The following is a 15,946-nucleotide window of genomic DNA, read 5'->3' as shown; positions in this document are numbered from 1 at the left end:
CTCATCACATCCAAGTCTATCCTCTCATCGCACCGTCCACTCCTCCTCATCTTGCGGTTGCCTCTGCATACCAATATCAGAATAACACAGAGGAGGAACGGCACTGAAATGGGCCTGTTTAATAATCACGATGTCAAACAATGTCTGCATGAACAAGAAACATGAATCCAGCTGTTAGTTGCAGCTAGGAACCATCTGCTTAAAGCAGAACTGTCTCCTCTCATTGGTTTTTTTTTTTTTTTTGCATATGGCAGATTTCGCCTTAAGCCATTTTTAAACAGTTATTTTATAATGAAACAAGAAATGCACTTATTGAGCTAATGGATTCATAAGCAGCCGCTGCTAAGAGATATTGTTCAAATGTTTATTATGTCTCTATGAGAGAAGTCAAGTTAGATGATTGTATGAGGCCTAATGTGTGTGTGTGTTTCTGTGTGTGTGTGTGTGTGTTCTGCTGTTGTATGTAATGAGCATGCGCTTTTGATATGAATGAGTGCAGTGAGGCGTGAGATGAGTATGTGCCTGCTGGTATGGAACAAGTCCTTGCACTTTTTGTGTGTGTATGATTTTGTGACTGGACTGCAGTGTGTGTGTGAGTGTGTGTGTGTGTGAGTGTGTGTGTGTGTGTGTGTGTGTGTGTGTGTGTGTGTGTGTGTGTGTGTGTGTGTGTGTGTGTGTGTGTGTGTGCGTGTGTGTGTGAGAGAGAGAGAGAGAGAGGGAGAGGGAGGGAGTGTTCATTGGTCTGAAATGGGTCCCTGCCCTTCATGAATATTCAGTTGCCCCCTGCGTTCCACTGATGTCTCACTGATGTCAGCTTGCGTGTGGGAAAACAAGTTGCCCCAGTAACAATGTTGCCCCAAAGCTGTTCTAACTGCTGCAAAAAAAAAAAAAGAAAAAAAAGAAAGAGGAATGTGTACTGTAGTTCATCGCCCAAAATGCATGGCATGCTGATCCGGAGCCAGCAATAAAACAAAGCCAAGTGAAATGTTCTTGATCTCATGTGGCACCCTCAAAAGTAGGGCAGCACTTAGGTCACATGTTTAGGTCAGTCACCATTCACTGAGGGATTCTCTAATGCATCCTGTCAACCGCTGTGCAGCCACGGCATCGCGGGGAACACAAAGGCATGTCTGCGCCCGCTCATGATGCTTCCTGACTGCTCTCCTCAGTTTTAATTTCTCAGCAGGGTATTTGCTGTGAATTTGTCTGTTAAGCTGAGAAGCTCCAATATAAAAGGTCTGTTTTGATCTCTGCAAGGCGAGTGACATTGAGAGATCCTTCACTGCTGCACTAAGAGATGTTATTATTCTGACACTGTCATTGTCAAACAGACTCACGCACACATAGGCATGCACACAGACTCACATACACAAACACACACACACACACACACACACACACACACACTCACTCTATCTGTCAGCATCCACCAGCTCTGCCCCCACAGATGTTGCTCAGTATTTAGGTCAGTTAGTTTGCAGATGGGTGGCCCGCAACGCTTGTATTAGCTTGGGTTTCCAGGAACTGATACAATAGACCAGTCAGCTCTCAGTGGCCACCCCGGAGAGGCCGGAAGTACAGCTCTTTGTAATCATAACGGACAGTGTTCGCTTACGGATACCAAACAGCATTAAGGTCCAGCTAATAACTGTGGATACAAGATATGGACCGCTGTGAAAATCCAGTGTGCACATGAATAATGCTGCTGTAGCTGTGGAAATAAGATTGCTCATGTGATTATACGCTTCTTATGTTATTACTGTTGTACTATTGTATTGCCACCAGGAACACTGCTGCTACTACGTAAAGTTCAGTATAACTACTGCTAATACTAGCAGTAGCAGTAGTAATACTTTCAAGTTAAAAGTCTGTGCAAGTTGCAGCTGGTTTCATTTGAGTATATCCCTGGACTTTAAATCCACTGGCCATGCATCAGTTATTTCAGCAATATTTAAGCACTCACTCTCACACACACAGTATAGGCTCTGTTACACTGTTACTCTGTCACAGTATATAAAGATGACAACAACATAATGTGAACATCATGCATATAACTATGTGTATATATTTAATTAAATAGTCTGGAGTTTTTATTTTGAAAAACAATAAATCTAATAAAGCTTTTCGTTAAATATTTAAAGATTTTCATTCAGTACTCTCACCTTTTCATTCAACAGTCCAATTGTTCTGATTCCATTTTCTCAGGTTTTCGTCTCTTATTCTCAAGTTTTCTTTAAATATTTTAACGTTTCCATTCGACACTGTCACATTCACATTCACTCGTTTCTTTTTTTATTCTGTGTTCTCAGGTTTTTGTTCAGTCAGTATTCTCAGGTTTTTTTTCTCAACATTTCATTAACTAACCCTATCATTTCATCCAATATTCTCAGGTTCTCATTCAGTATTGTCAAACTGTAATTTAATATCCTCGGGATTTTGATCAACAAGTTTCAAGTCTCAAGTTTTCATCAATAGTCTCATGGTTTTATTTCTCATTCAACATTCTTACATTTTCATTCAATTTTTTGAATGTCATTGTAATATTGTCAGGTTTCATTTAAAATATTCAGGTTGCTTTAGTCAGTAATGCCATGTAATATTTCCTGAATGGTAGACCAGTGAGTCAGACGGTACATTTGATTATATTGTTTTTAAATTTTATGACTTTAATTTACTTCTTTGGCTTTGCCAAGCGTTTCCACTGACTTACTTGTCCTTCACCTGTCAGTCAGCCAAGGCCGGCGCACAAAGCCTTGATGTAGCTTAAAAGCAGGTTGAAAATAAAAGTTTCTTAAACATCAACAATGTATAAAGAAAAAAAGGCCATTACTCTAAAGTAGAAATGTGTGTCTGTATTTTCAGGGGTGACTCTTTTGTAGTGTTAAACATCAAGAGCAGTTTGAGTGAAAGGGGGGAAATGAGAGAGACAGAGGGAACCAAAGCTTCAAGGCATAATACTGTAATTGGAAAATTGTGCAAATGCGTTTTGGAGTCATGTTATATAAATGGCCAGCAGAGATAGTGCCTGAGATTCGAGGCTTGGCCTAATTGAGAGTAGGAGATGGAGGAGGAGAGGGGTGGTGATGCTGGGGGGGCGAATGAAGTGTGGGTTTTAAATTGGGTGAAGGAAATGTGGATGGAAATGGGATGTTTTCAAAGATGTGGGAGGGAGGGAGGGAGGGAGGGAGGGAGGCAAAGAAAGAGAGGGAGAGCTGTTTCTCTTTAAAGGGGAGGAGGGAAAGAAAGAAAGAGAGGGAATAATTCCCACTTTCTTCCTTGGTCTCCACACCTGTGACCCAGCAGCCAGCCGCATGGGCGGTTTGTGTGTGTGTGTGTGTGTGTGTAAGTCTCTTAGGTTCTCTCACTCGCTGCATGATTGATGAGTCTCGGTCAGACCTGGATCCCTGCCATAGCCCAGGCCTGATCAGGCATGTTCTGGTCATAACAATGCTATCAATATGTGGCTGACGGCTGCATATGTGTGTGTGTGTGTGTATGTGTGTGTGTGTGTGTGAGAGAGAGTATGTGTAATGAAACATAAAAATGAAGCATACCATAACCCAAAAGAACCAAGATGCTTAGGTGGAATTTCCATTTCCTGCCCCTCTGAGGGATTAAAGAGGAACATTGTTTAGATATAGTTCCAGCCATTGATTGGAATTTGAATCACATTAATTAGCCCTTTCATGAACGATCCATATGTTACTCTTTGACTAATGAACTCTCCTTTCATGGTTTTTCTTCTCTCAGTTTCCGTTGCTTTGTGCCATCTCAGGTTTCCTCTGTAGCTCGAAGTCTGACCAAAAATCTGCTTGATATTTGATGAGCAGCATTTGATGAAAGGCATTAGTGGGCCTGCATTATTTATGAATGGCGAGTGATGCATTAACTCATTAAATATGTATATGTACATTACATGAGAAAGAACATGTCCCATAGCATGTCATATTGATTGTGGTGTGAGTTACGAGTCTCCTGCCCGATCCATATGAAAAAACATTAGGTGATGGCACACACCAAAGTCGCTTAAGAGCCATATTGACGGCCTCTCCTTCTCGGTACATGGTCACAGTTGAGGATTTGCAGAGTTTGCACTCACTTGCTTCAACAGAACAAGGGTGACGTCTGCACATGCAGCAGATTTTGTGTAGGAGTGAAATAACGTGAGGGGAAACTAAGATCCGGAGCCAACTTACACTGCTGAAGGAATCGTACCAGTGTTTTTGAATTCTTTCCCGTATCTCTTTACATCTCCTGTTGACAAAAATTTATCTCCCATTCATGGCTTCTTCACAAGTTCCCCCGGCCTCGTCAGACCTGAAAACCACTTGCCTTCCAGGCAGGGATGATAAGTAAACTATGCTAATGCACAACCAGTTGGAGATCAGCTGGGGTAAACAGCCACCAGTGCAATGTAAAATGAATTACACTAAAGCTAAAAAAAAAAACACAAGCATTCGTCTTTGCTTCCTCACCTTAAAAGACACTGTGCTCATTTACTTTACATCAGTCTGATAGTAATTACTACGGCAGCGACATGCTATGAATTTATATGCAATATATGCAGCTTCTTTCAGCTTAAGAAGAAAGTTCAACATCATTTACCGATTAAGAATGCTAATAAAGGTTGTTCAGTGCCTCAAAAGTGACCCTATGATAATCTCGTGGCGATGTACTTCTTCTCCACATTACAAACTGAACTGAGAGGGTGGGGTGGGGCTTCCTGGGAGTTTCTTTTCACAATTAGTATTCATGATCATGGATGAAAATGAGTGTAAGTTAAATTGTTCCCAAGCCACCTCAAACTGCTGGCAGCTGTTGCTTTCCCAGGTGACTTGTTTCATCTATAAAGACATGTGAGCCAACATGTTATACAAAAGAAAATTAAAAAAAAAATGTGGGCAATTACACATGCTCACAACAAGCGAGAACTCACCAGGGTGTTTTCACTGCAGTTTAAAAAAAAAAAAAAGTACTGGAATCTAAATATGCAAATGAAGTGAAGTCTCAGCTTGCAAATGCTTAAACGCTGACATGTAAATGGACGAAAATTAATGCAATGAGACTAGACAACCCTTTATCATCATCTAAGCTGCTGAAAAATCTTCTAATATGTCTAGTATTAAAAATGTAAACTCCTAAACTACTGGATAAACGGAACAATTGAATATAAAGATAATATTTAATTTGATAAAGATCTAGTGGATGCATTTTCAAAAGAATTAAGAGTAAAAATGATGCAGTAAATGTTGCAGCACAATAATATTTTGTATTTGTAATGATGACTCTCTTGTAGAACAACAGAAGAACCCTGTGGCAAAGGAACGCGCGCACACACGCACACACAAACACACACACGCACACACACGGTAAGACAGAGACATACACAGAAAAAGACTCAGTCACACACAGTAGCTCAGTGGGGGGAAGGTTTTAATAAACCCACAGTAACGTGGATCTATGGGGGCGTCTCGGGACCGAGCCAGGAAACCAGATGAACGTACCTGCCCTGGGGCATGGAGAAAAACAGCGAGGGTGGGGGTGGGAGTGAGGGGTGGGGAGTGGGAGTGGGAGTGGGGGGGGGGGGGCTAGCCAGTGAAGCCACAGGCACATTATGTCTCTCATTGCCCTGACTTTTTCTCTCTCCTGCCATCAGTCTCTTCACTCGCCCACTCCGTCTCTGTTCACATCATCAGCCGTACGGAAGCCATGCCCACAAACACTGCTGCGTTTGTCAGAGAAAATGCCCAATCACTTTAATAACATTTCATGGCATCTCTGCTTTCACCAAGGACTTGGAGTTTGTTCCTCAGTCGGATAAATGCGGACTGTAATTTCAGACAAACGCAATGGAAATGCCGAGTGCAGCCAATCAGATTTAATCATGTATGAAGAAATGTAATTCTGGAGGACACCAGGGCAGAGCGGGTTGATACGGGTATTAGTTACTATGCAAAAAGGCGTGTCCATACTCCCCGAATATGAATTTATGAAGCCTGCTTGCGATTTCAATCTGACTAATGTATCAGAACAAACCCATCTGTGCAGCACTGACCCCTGAGGTGAGGGTTTGGGGGGGGCTGAGAGGGGAAGTGCTGTGAGCGTGGGCGGCTGGTTTATGCTCCCACCATGAACCAAGGTGGTCAGTGAGATGAGAGATAAAATCTTTTACCAACATTCGTCGTAACAAAGGAAGAAAGAAAGAACCATCACTCCAGCACGAGTTCCATGGGAAAAATTTTATTTATCAATATGCGGTTGTTTCCAAACTGGTGGAACGTTATTTCCATTGTAGCTGGTGCCAATAGGTTACGCTGAGAAGCGGCAAGAAAAGTGAATGGCAAAAAAAAAAAGAAAAAAAGAAATAAAATAACAGAATGACAGTTATGATTCAAACGAAGGGAAACAAATTCAACAGGTTTTGCTTACACATGCACATTGAAAAATAATACTGTGGCTTTGAACAATAGCAGAAATCAACCTACAGTGAGACTCAAACCATGAGCGACCAACATCCTTGTGCTAAATTAGGAAAGGAGGGATGACAAAGGAGAGGGGCGGAGGGAGAGAAAGAGAAGGAGAGAGAGCAACTTTAAAACAAAGGACCGCCTGGGAGATAATGAGTGGTGTAAACCGGATGATTTATTGGCGAGCGCAGTACAGTCACACTCTCATACGTGGCCCCTTTTCTTTTCTTTTTTTTTTCCCCCCTCCTGTACTTTCCCTCTCCCTCTCTCTCTGTCTGCGTCTCTCCGTCTGGCCCAATAGACTTATTAAAACTCAGAAAAGATTAATCTTTGTGGAGCAAAATGTTTTTGTTACATTTCATAATGGAGTGGAAGGTGTAGGTAACTCAAAGGCAGTGGAATAACACAGTCTTCATATGCAGAGTTAAGTGCTGTCTCCAACAGGGAAGGGGCCTTATCATTCATAGTTTCAATGACCTATCCATTTCAAAGCCGCTCGGTGACAAAGCTTCAGTCCTGAACAGTTTCTGAGCAACTAGAATCCTGTTGAATGGCGATGTAAAAACTCTGAACCCCAGTTTTTTTTTTTTGTTTTTTTTTTTTTCCTCTTAACACATGTGGTAACAAAGACTTTTTGACAATACTGGACACTGCAAAAAAAAAGACAGTTTGTGTGTCCGCTGCAATATTCAGTTTAACTCTAAAAGAAAAGAAAATAAAAACATATTGCAAACAGAGACAAAAATGCAAGGATTCATACAAAACACACTTTAAAAAGACAGCTATTTACAAACATCCTCCATTACAAAAATCTAATTTTAAATTTTTATTATGAGCAGTGTTCAGGTGAAATTACATCTTAAATTGGGCTCTATCCATATATTTACATTTCTGTTATCTCCTCTTAATTTTTTTTTTCTCCCCGAAAATTTGAATAACATTAAGTGGTCACGAGAATGAATGAAAATGAGATATGGTTTGTGGTAATTTGGTAATGACTCCCTTGGCTGGTGTAGGTGAATGGATGCGCACCGATCCGAAACAAAAATATTTGATCTAGATGTGTTTCACAGAGGGCCACAGAGGGCTGCATGCTGAGTTAAAACACAGGACCACAAAAGCACGAGCAGCTGTTTAGGTTGTTAACTCTAAGGTCAACGACACGCAAAAGCCATTGGAGTCTTCCCCGAGTCTTCAAGCTGGGCTGCCTTTTATCTCAGCAGTGTATATCCGTGGATGGCAATAGTTTGTGGCAGCGGATGATAGGTCTCTCTGCTGGTGAATAAACATTCACCGGCAGTCTGACCGTTTGACTGGAGATAAACCTGGACCCGTCAGTCTCTGTGTGTCTGTGCGTGTGTGTGCACGTGCGCATCAAACGTCAGCTTGTGTCTGCGTGTGCTGAGGAATAGCTGTTCTTATCTTCTCTCCTTTCCTCTCACACATCATTAACCGGGACTGCGGCGCTCCGTACTTTGGCAGCCACACTGTTTGGGAGCACCTAGCTCCAGTCCCAAAACAAGACTGTTCAGCTGCTACACCACAGAGGCATTCACACACACACACACACACACACACACACATACACACAGAGAGAGAGCGAGAGAGAGGGAAAAAACTGCAAATATAAGCACAAATAAGCAACACATAGAAGCACCTACATGTGCACACAGACAGACTCAAACACCACCCCGCACCCCCCGCCACCACCACCACCACCACCCCACCTAAAGGCGAGCTTCGGTGTGCACACGTGCACACATCCAGCTGCAGTAAATCCTGTCTGGGTGCCGCTGCCCTGGGCTGTGTGATAGCTGAGCTGCAGTGTCCTCGCTGGCTGAACACCTTGACTGTGGAAGAATATTCTGCACAGCATTTTTATTCACAGCACAACTGGTGAGAGGATGGAAAAATGAATGCTAAACTACCCCCCATCCCCCCACCCCCCACCCGCCATCTTCCTCTCAGGTTAAAGCCAAGTCACAGGAACATTTTCTCCTTTATCCGCTGCTCTCGCTCTCTCTCTCGCTCTCTCTCCTCCCCGGCTGGTGAGTGTGGGCACGGAGATGGCACATAGATTAGTCACACGCTGGCGATGCCACTGACTGCGCACACCACTGACTCATCTACAGATGGCAGCCAATTGGCAATTGGCATCTGACAATACTGTATCCCAATGTTCATCCGTAGCTCGCCATCCAACTTATATATAGGGCATCCTACCTATGTAGGCCAGCCAATCAGTGCCCACCGTCCAACCTACACCCATCTCGCCTAGGCAGCAGGCACCAAACTAACTGTTTGATGCTTGCAGTGTAGCACCAAAGGCTAGAACAAACAACTATCAACCTGCCTGCTGTCTTGAAAACTATCTCCCCGAAAGCTCATCAGACACAATAAAAAACCTTCAATCGCTGCCAGCTGGAGCACTAGAAGGGTTTTGTAAGATGTCTGCCTGTCGGCGCGTCAGTCTGTCTGTCTGTCTTGTTTTTGAAGCTCAAGATACAGTAACTTACTGTTCCAGCCCTAAGCCAATAAGTCTGCCCAGATACAAGACAGGTCTGGACATGCCCAAACACACACACATACACACACACACACACACACACAAACTAACGACCTCAGATACACACAAATAGGTCATAAATACCAGAGTAACGGTAAAGCCCATATCAGACCAGTGGAGAAGGGAGTATTCCCGGAAACACACATACACACCTCGACATCAACCGTCCAGGTCAAGGTACTCTCTTGGAAAAATAACGAATGAGCGCAATGGATGACGCGGGTAGTGAGAAGATGGAGTGATAATGATGATCTATTCAACTCTATACATTGTGCACTTGTAGGAAAAGTCTAACAAAATACAACTGCTTTGTGAACTGACTCAGGGTTCGAGGAAATCCTCCATCAAAAATAGTAAGTAAGGCAAACATCAGAGGTGCGAAGGGAGAGGAACACATTATTTCACACACTGTGTCTGATACCTGAGCTATCTGGAGAGTTTCCTGGCCCAGCACCGAGCCCTGACTAACACACACACGCACACACACACACACACACACACACACACACACACACACACACACACACACACACACACACACACACACACACACACACACACACACACACACACACACACACACATGTTTTATGCTTGCACACAAACTGCAGGCTGAGTGGCGTTCAGGGCCTGTGTCTGCCCGTTCCTGCCCGTGTGCTAGGATGGTGTGTTTAATTGGGTGTAGCACAGACTGTACTTCAGGGAACTGAGATAAGTTATATCCTGCCCATTAAAAGGGGACAGCAAACCAGGAAGCTGTAGTTCCATCTGTTGGTTTGCTCCAGCTCCGCCCCCCTGTCGGAGCACAGCAGGGAGACGTAGAAGGTGGGAGGTGAGGGAAGGATGAGGGTGGGAGGGTGGGGGGATTGGGGGTGGGGGGATTGTCAGACGACCCAAACAAACAGAATAAACCTCTCATCAGTCAGCTCGCAACCCCGCTGGTTACTGGTCAGTGCATATCTCTCCAGATTTGTGCAGCAGGTGGTAGTAATAACAGGGGCTTGAAGAAGCATCAAGTCCCCAGAATGCAAAGGAAGGTGTTCTTCCCAAGAACATAAATCAAGCGCTCCTCTCTTTCTCTCTCTTGGCTGTGTCGCTGGCTGTGTGGAGCGTGTCAGACTTTGTAGTAGATGTTGGCAGGGCTCTGCGGGGGCATCTCCTGGACAATGTAGACGGGGTGGCCATAGTCGCCGCTCACCTTCTCATAGTGAGGGCAGTAGTTGTTCTCTGTCCGCAGTGGAATGATGATGTCACTGGGCTCCGTGCCAGCCGTGCCCCCGGGCAGTTTGGGATTGGACAGCGTGCTGAGCGACAGTGCCGAGGGGCGGGGCTGCGAGTGGGCGTTCTTCCTGGCGCGCTTGCGCATCTTTATGAGCAGGATGACGAGGAGGAGGATGAGCAGGAGGAAGATGATGCAGCCGGCCCCAATGACGGAGAACATGGCCACTCTGGATCCGAGGAAGCCGTCCGAGTTTGCCGAGGAACCCTGGTCCTGATTCATGTGGTCTAGAGAGAGAAATAAAAAGAGAGAGGGGTTAGGAAAAGTTATTATGGGGGGAGGGAGGGTCAGAGAAGGAAGGTATTGTCATTTATTTTTGCTGAAGTGAGGGTAGTCCACCAGGGGAGGGCCCTTTTTTTTTTTTTTACCCCATATTTCTATTTTATATTTTTGAGATTTATTATATGAAAAAAACATCAAAAAGACAGTTCTCATGTGGAGTTTTATTTTTCCATATGCAGACAATATGGGCTGCAATAGCCTTTCAGCACAGTCGCCTGTTCTTCAAAACAAACTATTTAGCAGCTCTAGTTTCCAAACAGAAAGCGGCAGTACTCTCAACATTAGTTTGAATAATTATTATTATAAATAATAATATTATTTTTTAAATATTGCACACGGTACCCTACAGACTGCTGGACAATCAGAGGAGTAATAACATTTACAGTAAGCCAGCTGTGTCATATGTAGATCTCACTGTTCTGGTACTAAATCAACTATGATCACAGCCCCGTTTGTTGTTTGCTCTACACGACTAACAGTCCCATTGATGTAATCTAATTGAATTAGCTCAGTCAAAATAGCCCCCTAATGAAATCTGTAGTCATCACTCAACAAAACAAAGATTCTAGCTCTGATAAGATTGAACGTGGGCAAGTCGTATGACATGTCAAGGCCACATTTGTATGGCAAAGGCCAAGTGAGATATGAGAAAATAGAGGAGGGCATATCTGAACATCTGATTTTATTTATCCTTTTGTCTGAAGGGTTCAGGATGGGGGGGGGGGGGGGGCTGTTGCTGGATGGGAGAGAGAATGACTGGCTCCTCCAGTGACTGAAATCTGAGAAGAACCAAATCTGTTTTCCATGTATGCATGCAGCTGCTGCCAAAGAGCTGGACTCACCACCCCCCACCCCCCACCCCCACCAACACCACCTCTTTACTGTCCATGCCCCCCCTCCAACACACACACACACACACACACACGCACGCACACACAAAAGCTTCATACCTCCGGAGACTGCCATCCCCACTAATGACTGTGTCTCCGCACTCGGCTGACCACTCTGCACTTAACCATTTATTGAGGAGGGAATAGCTGCGCCTTCTGCCTTATCACGACTAAATGACAACACTGAAAGCTACTGATTCCAGTCTTATCGGTGAAATCAGAGGCGTGAGGAATTTTGTACATTCTGGGCGCAGGAGAGAGCCGAAGAGAGGCTGTCAGAAATTTCATTCCTGAAATATCAGCCCCTCAAACCACAATGACACGTCCTTCATTCCACCCTCCACTTCTTCACTTGACATAATCACTGATCTAACAATGGTAGACAGGTAAAAGCCCCGGAATAGGGAAAAGTGACATTAGGAAATCTTTTTATAGAGCAACTAATGTCAAATAAGCAATTATTAAATGAGGACGGCTTATCACATTGGGACAGGCAGAACAGTCTGTACTTGGAGGAGGAAGTTTGTGGGATACAAAGTTGTGGAGTAAGTCAAAAAGTTGGTGTAGGGAGTGATCTAAAAAAAAGAAGAAGAAGAAGAAGAAAGTGGTCCCTCCTGTGGGAAGTAGCTATGAAAGGTGCTGGTGAAAACAGGAAACAAGGAGGGCCCAGAGCATCCGAGGAGGCTCAAGTGACTTCTTCAATTATCTCTGCTTTTAATCTTCATTGATCTGCAATTCTAATGAAGCGTAAAAAGATATATAATAAAGAAGTATGTCTTTGAGTCTCCTTGGATGCAGCACACCTTTTGTGTAAAGTATGAATAAGTGAAGTGACTCAGGGCAAGCTGTATTTGTTTTGGTTGGGGCTCCGTATTGTTTAATTGCAAGCTGCGTTTTGGTGAGGATTATTTTATTCTGTACAACACTGGTTCTACACCTATTTCAGCGTGTTGACCCCCAGCAATCAGAGGAACGCCTACGGCATGAGAGAGCCATGTGAGAGAACACGTACTTTGGGAGAGTCAACTATAATTTTTATTTTCTCTTTTGAGGCTAAATGTGATTAATTATTAGCAGAACCCTTGAGGCTGTGAATATTCGTTTTTTTTTTTTTTTTTTTTTTTAACATTTCAAAAACCTTTATCTTACTAAAATATTTGCACTCGTGAAACTAGAAAGCATTCTGGAAAGAGTGTCCAGAAGCAGTGTGTGTGTGTGTGTGTGTGTGCTGTTGCTCTGTCAATCTGCTCACCAGGGTTTCCTGGTATCTCGGGTCCAATCCGACCCTGGTCAGGCGGACTGGGACTGGACTCCGGTATGGCATTGTCTTCCGGAGCGTCTGGCGCCACAGGGTTCACTGCATTCGGAACTGTGGGAAACAAGAAACACACAGAAACTCAGCCTTGGCGAGCATCACCCGCTGAATTACAATGACTCCTTCCTCTGCATCGGCAAGGATTATATTTTATTATCTTTTGATACATCTTTTATACACAGAGAAGGTTATCTTTGCATGTGTTGAAAGCATCTCAGAAGTGAAGATGAAAGCACAAAAAGAGGAAGGACAAGTTAGCAACCGTCTGTGAAACACGCCAGTATCCCTGTCCTGTCGTAAAAACTGAGCTCACATCTACATCAGCAACTCCTTCAGCAAACACTCAGACAGGCATTTCCAACACTGACACTTTCATGAGAGCGCATGACACTCTCTCACACACACACACACACACACACACACACACACACACACACACACACACACACACACACAGACGCACGTGTGCACACACATGCACACACCCAGAGTATACTTACAATATACTTAGGCATGGCAGAATGAGGGTAAAGTAGTTATATATTAACTTTTTATTGTTTTTACATTATTCATCACGTTAAAAGGCCATAATATGCCTTATTTATTGCTCTGGCTTTAACTCTGCCTGAATGAGGCACACTTCTGAAGAGGAGAGAATAGGAGGACAGGAAGAGGAGAGGGGAGGCGAGGAGAGGAGAAGAGGGGAGGGGGTTGCATAAGCTCTGAGGGGAAGGCAAAGGAAACAGACAGTTTATCTGTCTGTCTGTTGTGATTTCAGCACACGCACTTTGAAGTCTTTGTGGGGTAAACACTGGTGGGTCCGCGGCGTGGCTTTTTACGAGGGCAGGGCCGGCAGACAGAGCACTGTTATAAACTATTACCGAAGCCGATCAGATGGATTCCACAGTACGCTATCAGATGCCGCTCCTCTATCATGCCTTATCTGCATCTGCCCAAAGGCCTGCTCAAGGCGTGTGTGTGAGAAACAGAGAGTGAGGCGTGTGAGGAAGCAATTTACATTTGGATCCCTGGTGGCAAGTTTGTGTGGCATGTGTGTGGTCGTGCATATGTATGTGTGTGTGAGTGTGTGTGTGTGTGTGTGTGTGTGTGTGTGTGTGTGTGTGTGTGTGTGTGTGTGTGTGTGTGTGTGTGTGTGTGTGTGAGTGAAAAGGCCCTGGCAGCCTAGAAGTCTATTTTCTATTTCCACCCCAGTTTGGCCGAGACTCGCGGGGGGAAATGATGCGGGTGTGGGATGTCTGGCAGACTGAACGACAGAAAAGAGAGAGGAAAATGAGGAAAGACAAAGAATTCGTGGCAGTGTCTCTTTTTTTTTCTTTTTTTTCTTCCTTTTTTGGTATTTGGTGAACATAAAAACACTTTGAACAGATCGATCTCTCCTGTCCTTTATCTCTTCCATGTCCAGACCACCACCACATTGCACCATACTGATTGCAGCAGTGGTGAACATAGCCGTGAGCTGTTGTGCGGCGTCAATAATTGATGAGAAAAGACAGGAGTGAGAAGTGGGAACATTCACGCATGGCAGAGGATATGAGAGGACACAGTGATCTGATTCACTCCATGCATATAGCCCCGGCACTGTGTGTCAACCACTGAGCATGTGCAGGGAGCGTTCTAATGTTCTGACCCATTTTTCTGTGTGTACTGCTGACATTTCCCTTAGCTATGCAGACAGCAACTACCTCAGAACTGCCAACCCACCAGAAGGAGGGAGAAGGCGGGGGTGGGGGGGTGGGGGTGGTGGAGGAGCAAAAGTGAGGGAGACAGTGATCGAGCGACACTGGAGAGACAGATATGTAGGGAGAGGTAGAAGGGAGAGAAAACGAGAGGGGGGGAAGGTAGAGATGCGTGCGAGGCAGTGAGTCAACATATTTCTAATGAGCGCAGTGACATGATGTGGTGGAGGAGAAAGAATGCGTTGAACAGCGATAGATGTATAAAATATGGGCTCACCATATTTCCTGTTCATTCAATTTCTCTTCCTTTTTACTTCACATTTAATATAAAGACAAAAGACGGAACATGAGGTATTTAAAGCATAATTAGATATCAACATGTCAGGGCGTATAACTTCCCACAAATGGATGACTCAACGAGATTAAACCCGGGAGTGTCTCAACAGGAAAATGCAAATGTAACATTAAAAGAATGTGCACATATTGCACAGTGGGATGAGTCACCAAAATCTAGTCCATAGTGCAAAGTGCAAAGGAGTAAGAGTGGACATATGGGAGACTTGGCGAGAGAAAAGTGTTGGCATTCAGATGCAGAGACGGAGGAAATGTGGCCTAAACACAATAGCATCTTGGGGCGGATCCAAGAGGAGCCCAGGTTTTCTTGTGTTTGTTGAAACAACACCTAGTGTGGCTGCAGAAGGTCGAGTGTGATGGTGCAAACAAGGATTGTTTTCATCACTGATCAGTCTTTTGAGGGGTTTTCCTTTAATAAATTGATTTAAATGTCAGAAAATAGTCTATCACAGCTTTCCAGAGCCCAAGGCTGATGTACAAACAGCCCACGAGCCAAAATATGTTCCATTTTTGATTCAACAAAAACAGAAGAAAACAGCACATTTTCAGAAGCTACAACCAGAAAATGTTCCCAATTTTTTGCTTGATAAATGACTCGTATAAATGGCAATCAAATTAATTTTCCGTCAACCCTTCAGCCAATTAATCAGCAAATCCTTTCAGCGCTATCAGAGTCAATCAAAACCATCACTCTTTTTAGAGACAGAAAATTACATTGCTTCCATGCACAGAAATGATCAGCTGATTAATGAATAACTGGTGTTTTTCTATGTCATACATGATTGTTAACTATATATCTTTTTTTTTTTTTGGACTGTTTGCATAAAATTGTTGGATCACAGTGGTGGAGAAAATATTCTGATCCTTTACATGAGTAGAAGTAGCAACACTGCATTGTAAAAAAAAAAAAAAAAAAGCCCTGCAAGTATAAGCAGCATTTTTTGTACCATTGCAGTTTGTCAAGGTGGAGCTATTCTTAACAATTCTATGCATGGTTGACCTGTTTTATCTATAGCCATACACCATTATTTACATGACATGCAAAATATTCTCAATTTATTATTTATTTTTTTATATATTTTTAAGTGACCAGATG

The 15,946-nt window shown here is 43.7% G+C and overlaps 1 protein-coding gene across 1 annotated transcript in view; it reads right to left on the bottom strand.

The window, feature by feature from the left end:
- Nucleotides 1-6,219: 6,219 nt before the first annotated feature.
- Nucleotides 6,220-15,946, bottom strand: part of efnb1 (ephrin-B1) — a 61,510-nt gene continuing 51,783 nt past the window's right edge. The window contains exons 4-5 of the mRNA XM_056382568.1: nt 12,737-12,853; nt 6,220-10,539 (exon numbers count right to left, since the gene is read on the bottom strand). Of these exons, the coding sequence (XP_056238543.1) occupies nt 10,148-10,539; nt 12,737-12,853 (509 nt within the window). The 3' untranslated portion in view covers nt 6,220-10,147. The remainder of the gene's footprint in view (nt 10,540-12,736; nt 12,854-15,946) is intronic.

This window comes from Seriola aureovittata, chromosome 8 (assembly GCF_021018895.1).
Source record: "Seriola aureovittata isolate HTS-2021-v1 ecotype China chromosome 8, ASM2101889v1, whole genome shotgun sequence".
In the NCBI taxonomy this organism is placed as follows: domain Eukaryota; kingdom Metazoa; phylum Chordata; class Actinopteri; order Carangiformes; family Carangidae; genus Seriola; species Seriola aureovittata.
The sequence above is the reverse complement of the archived record's forward strand: the minus strand, read 5'-3'. Positions and strand labels throughout refer to the sequence as shown.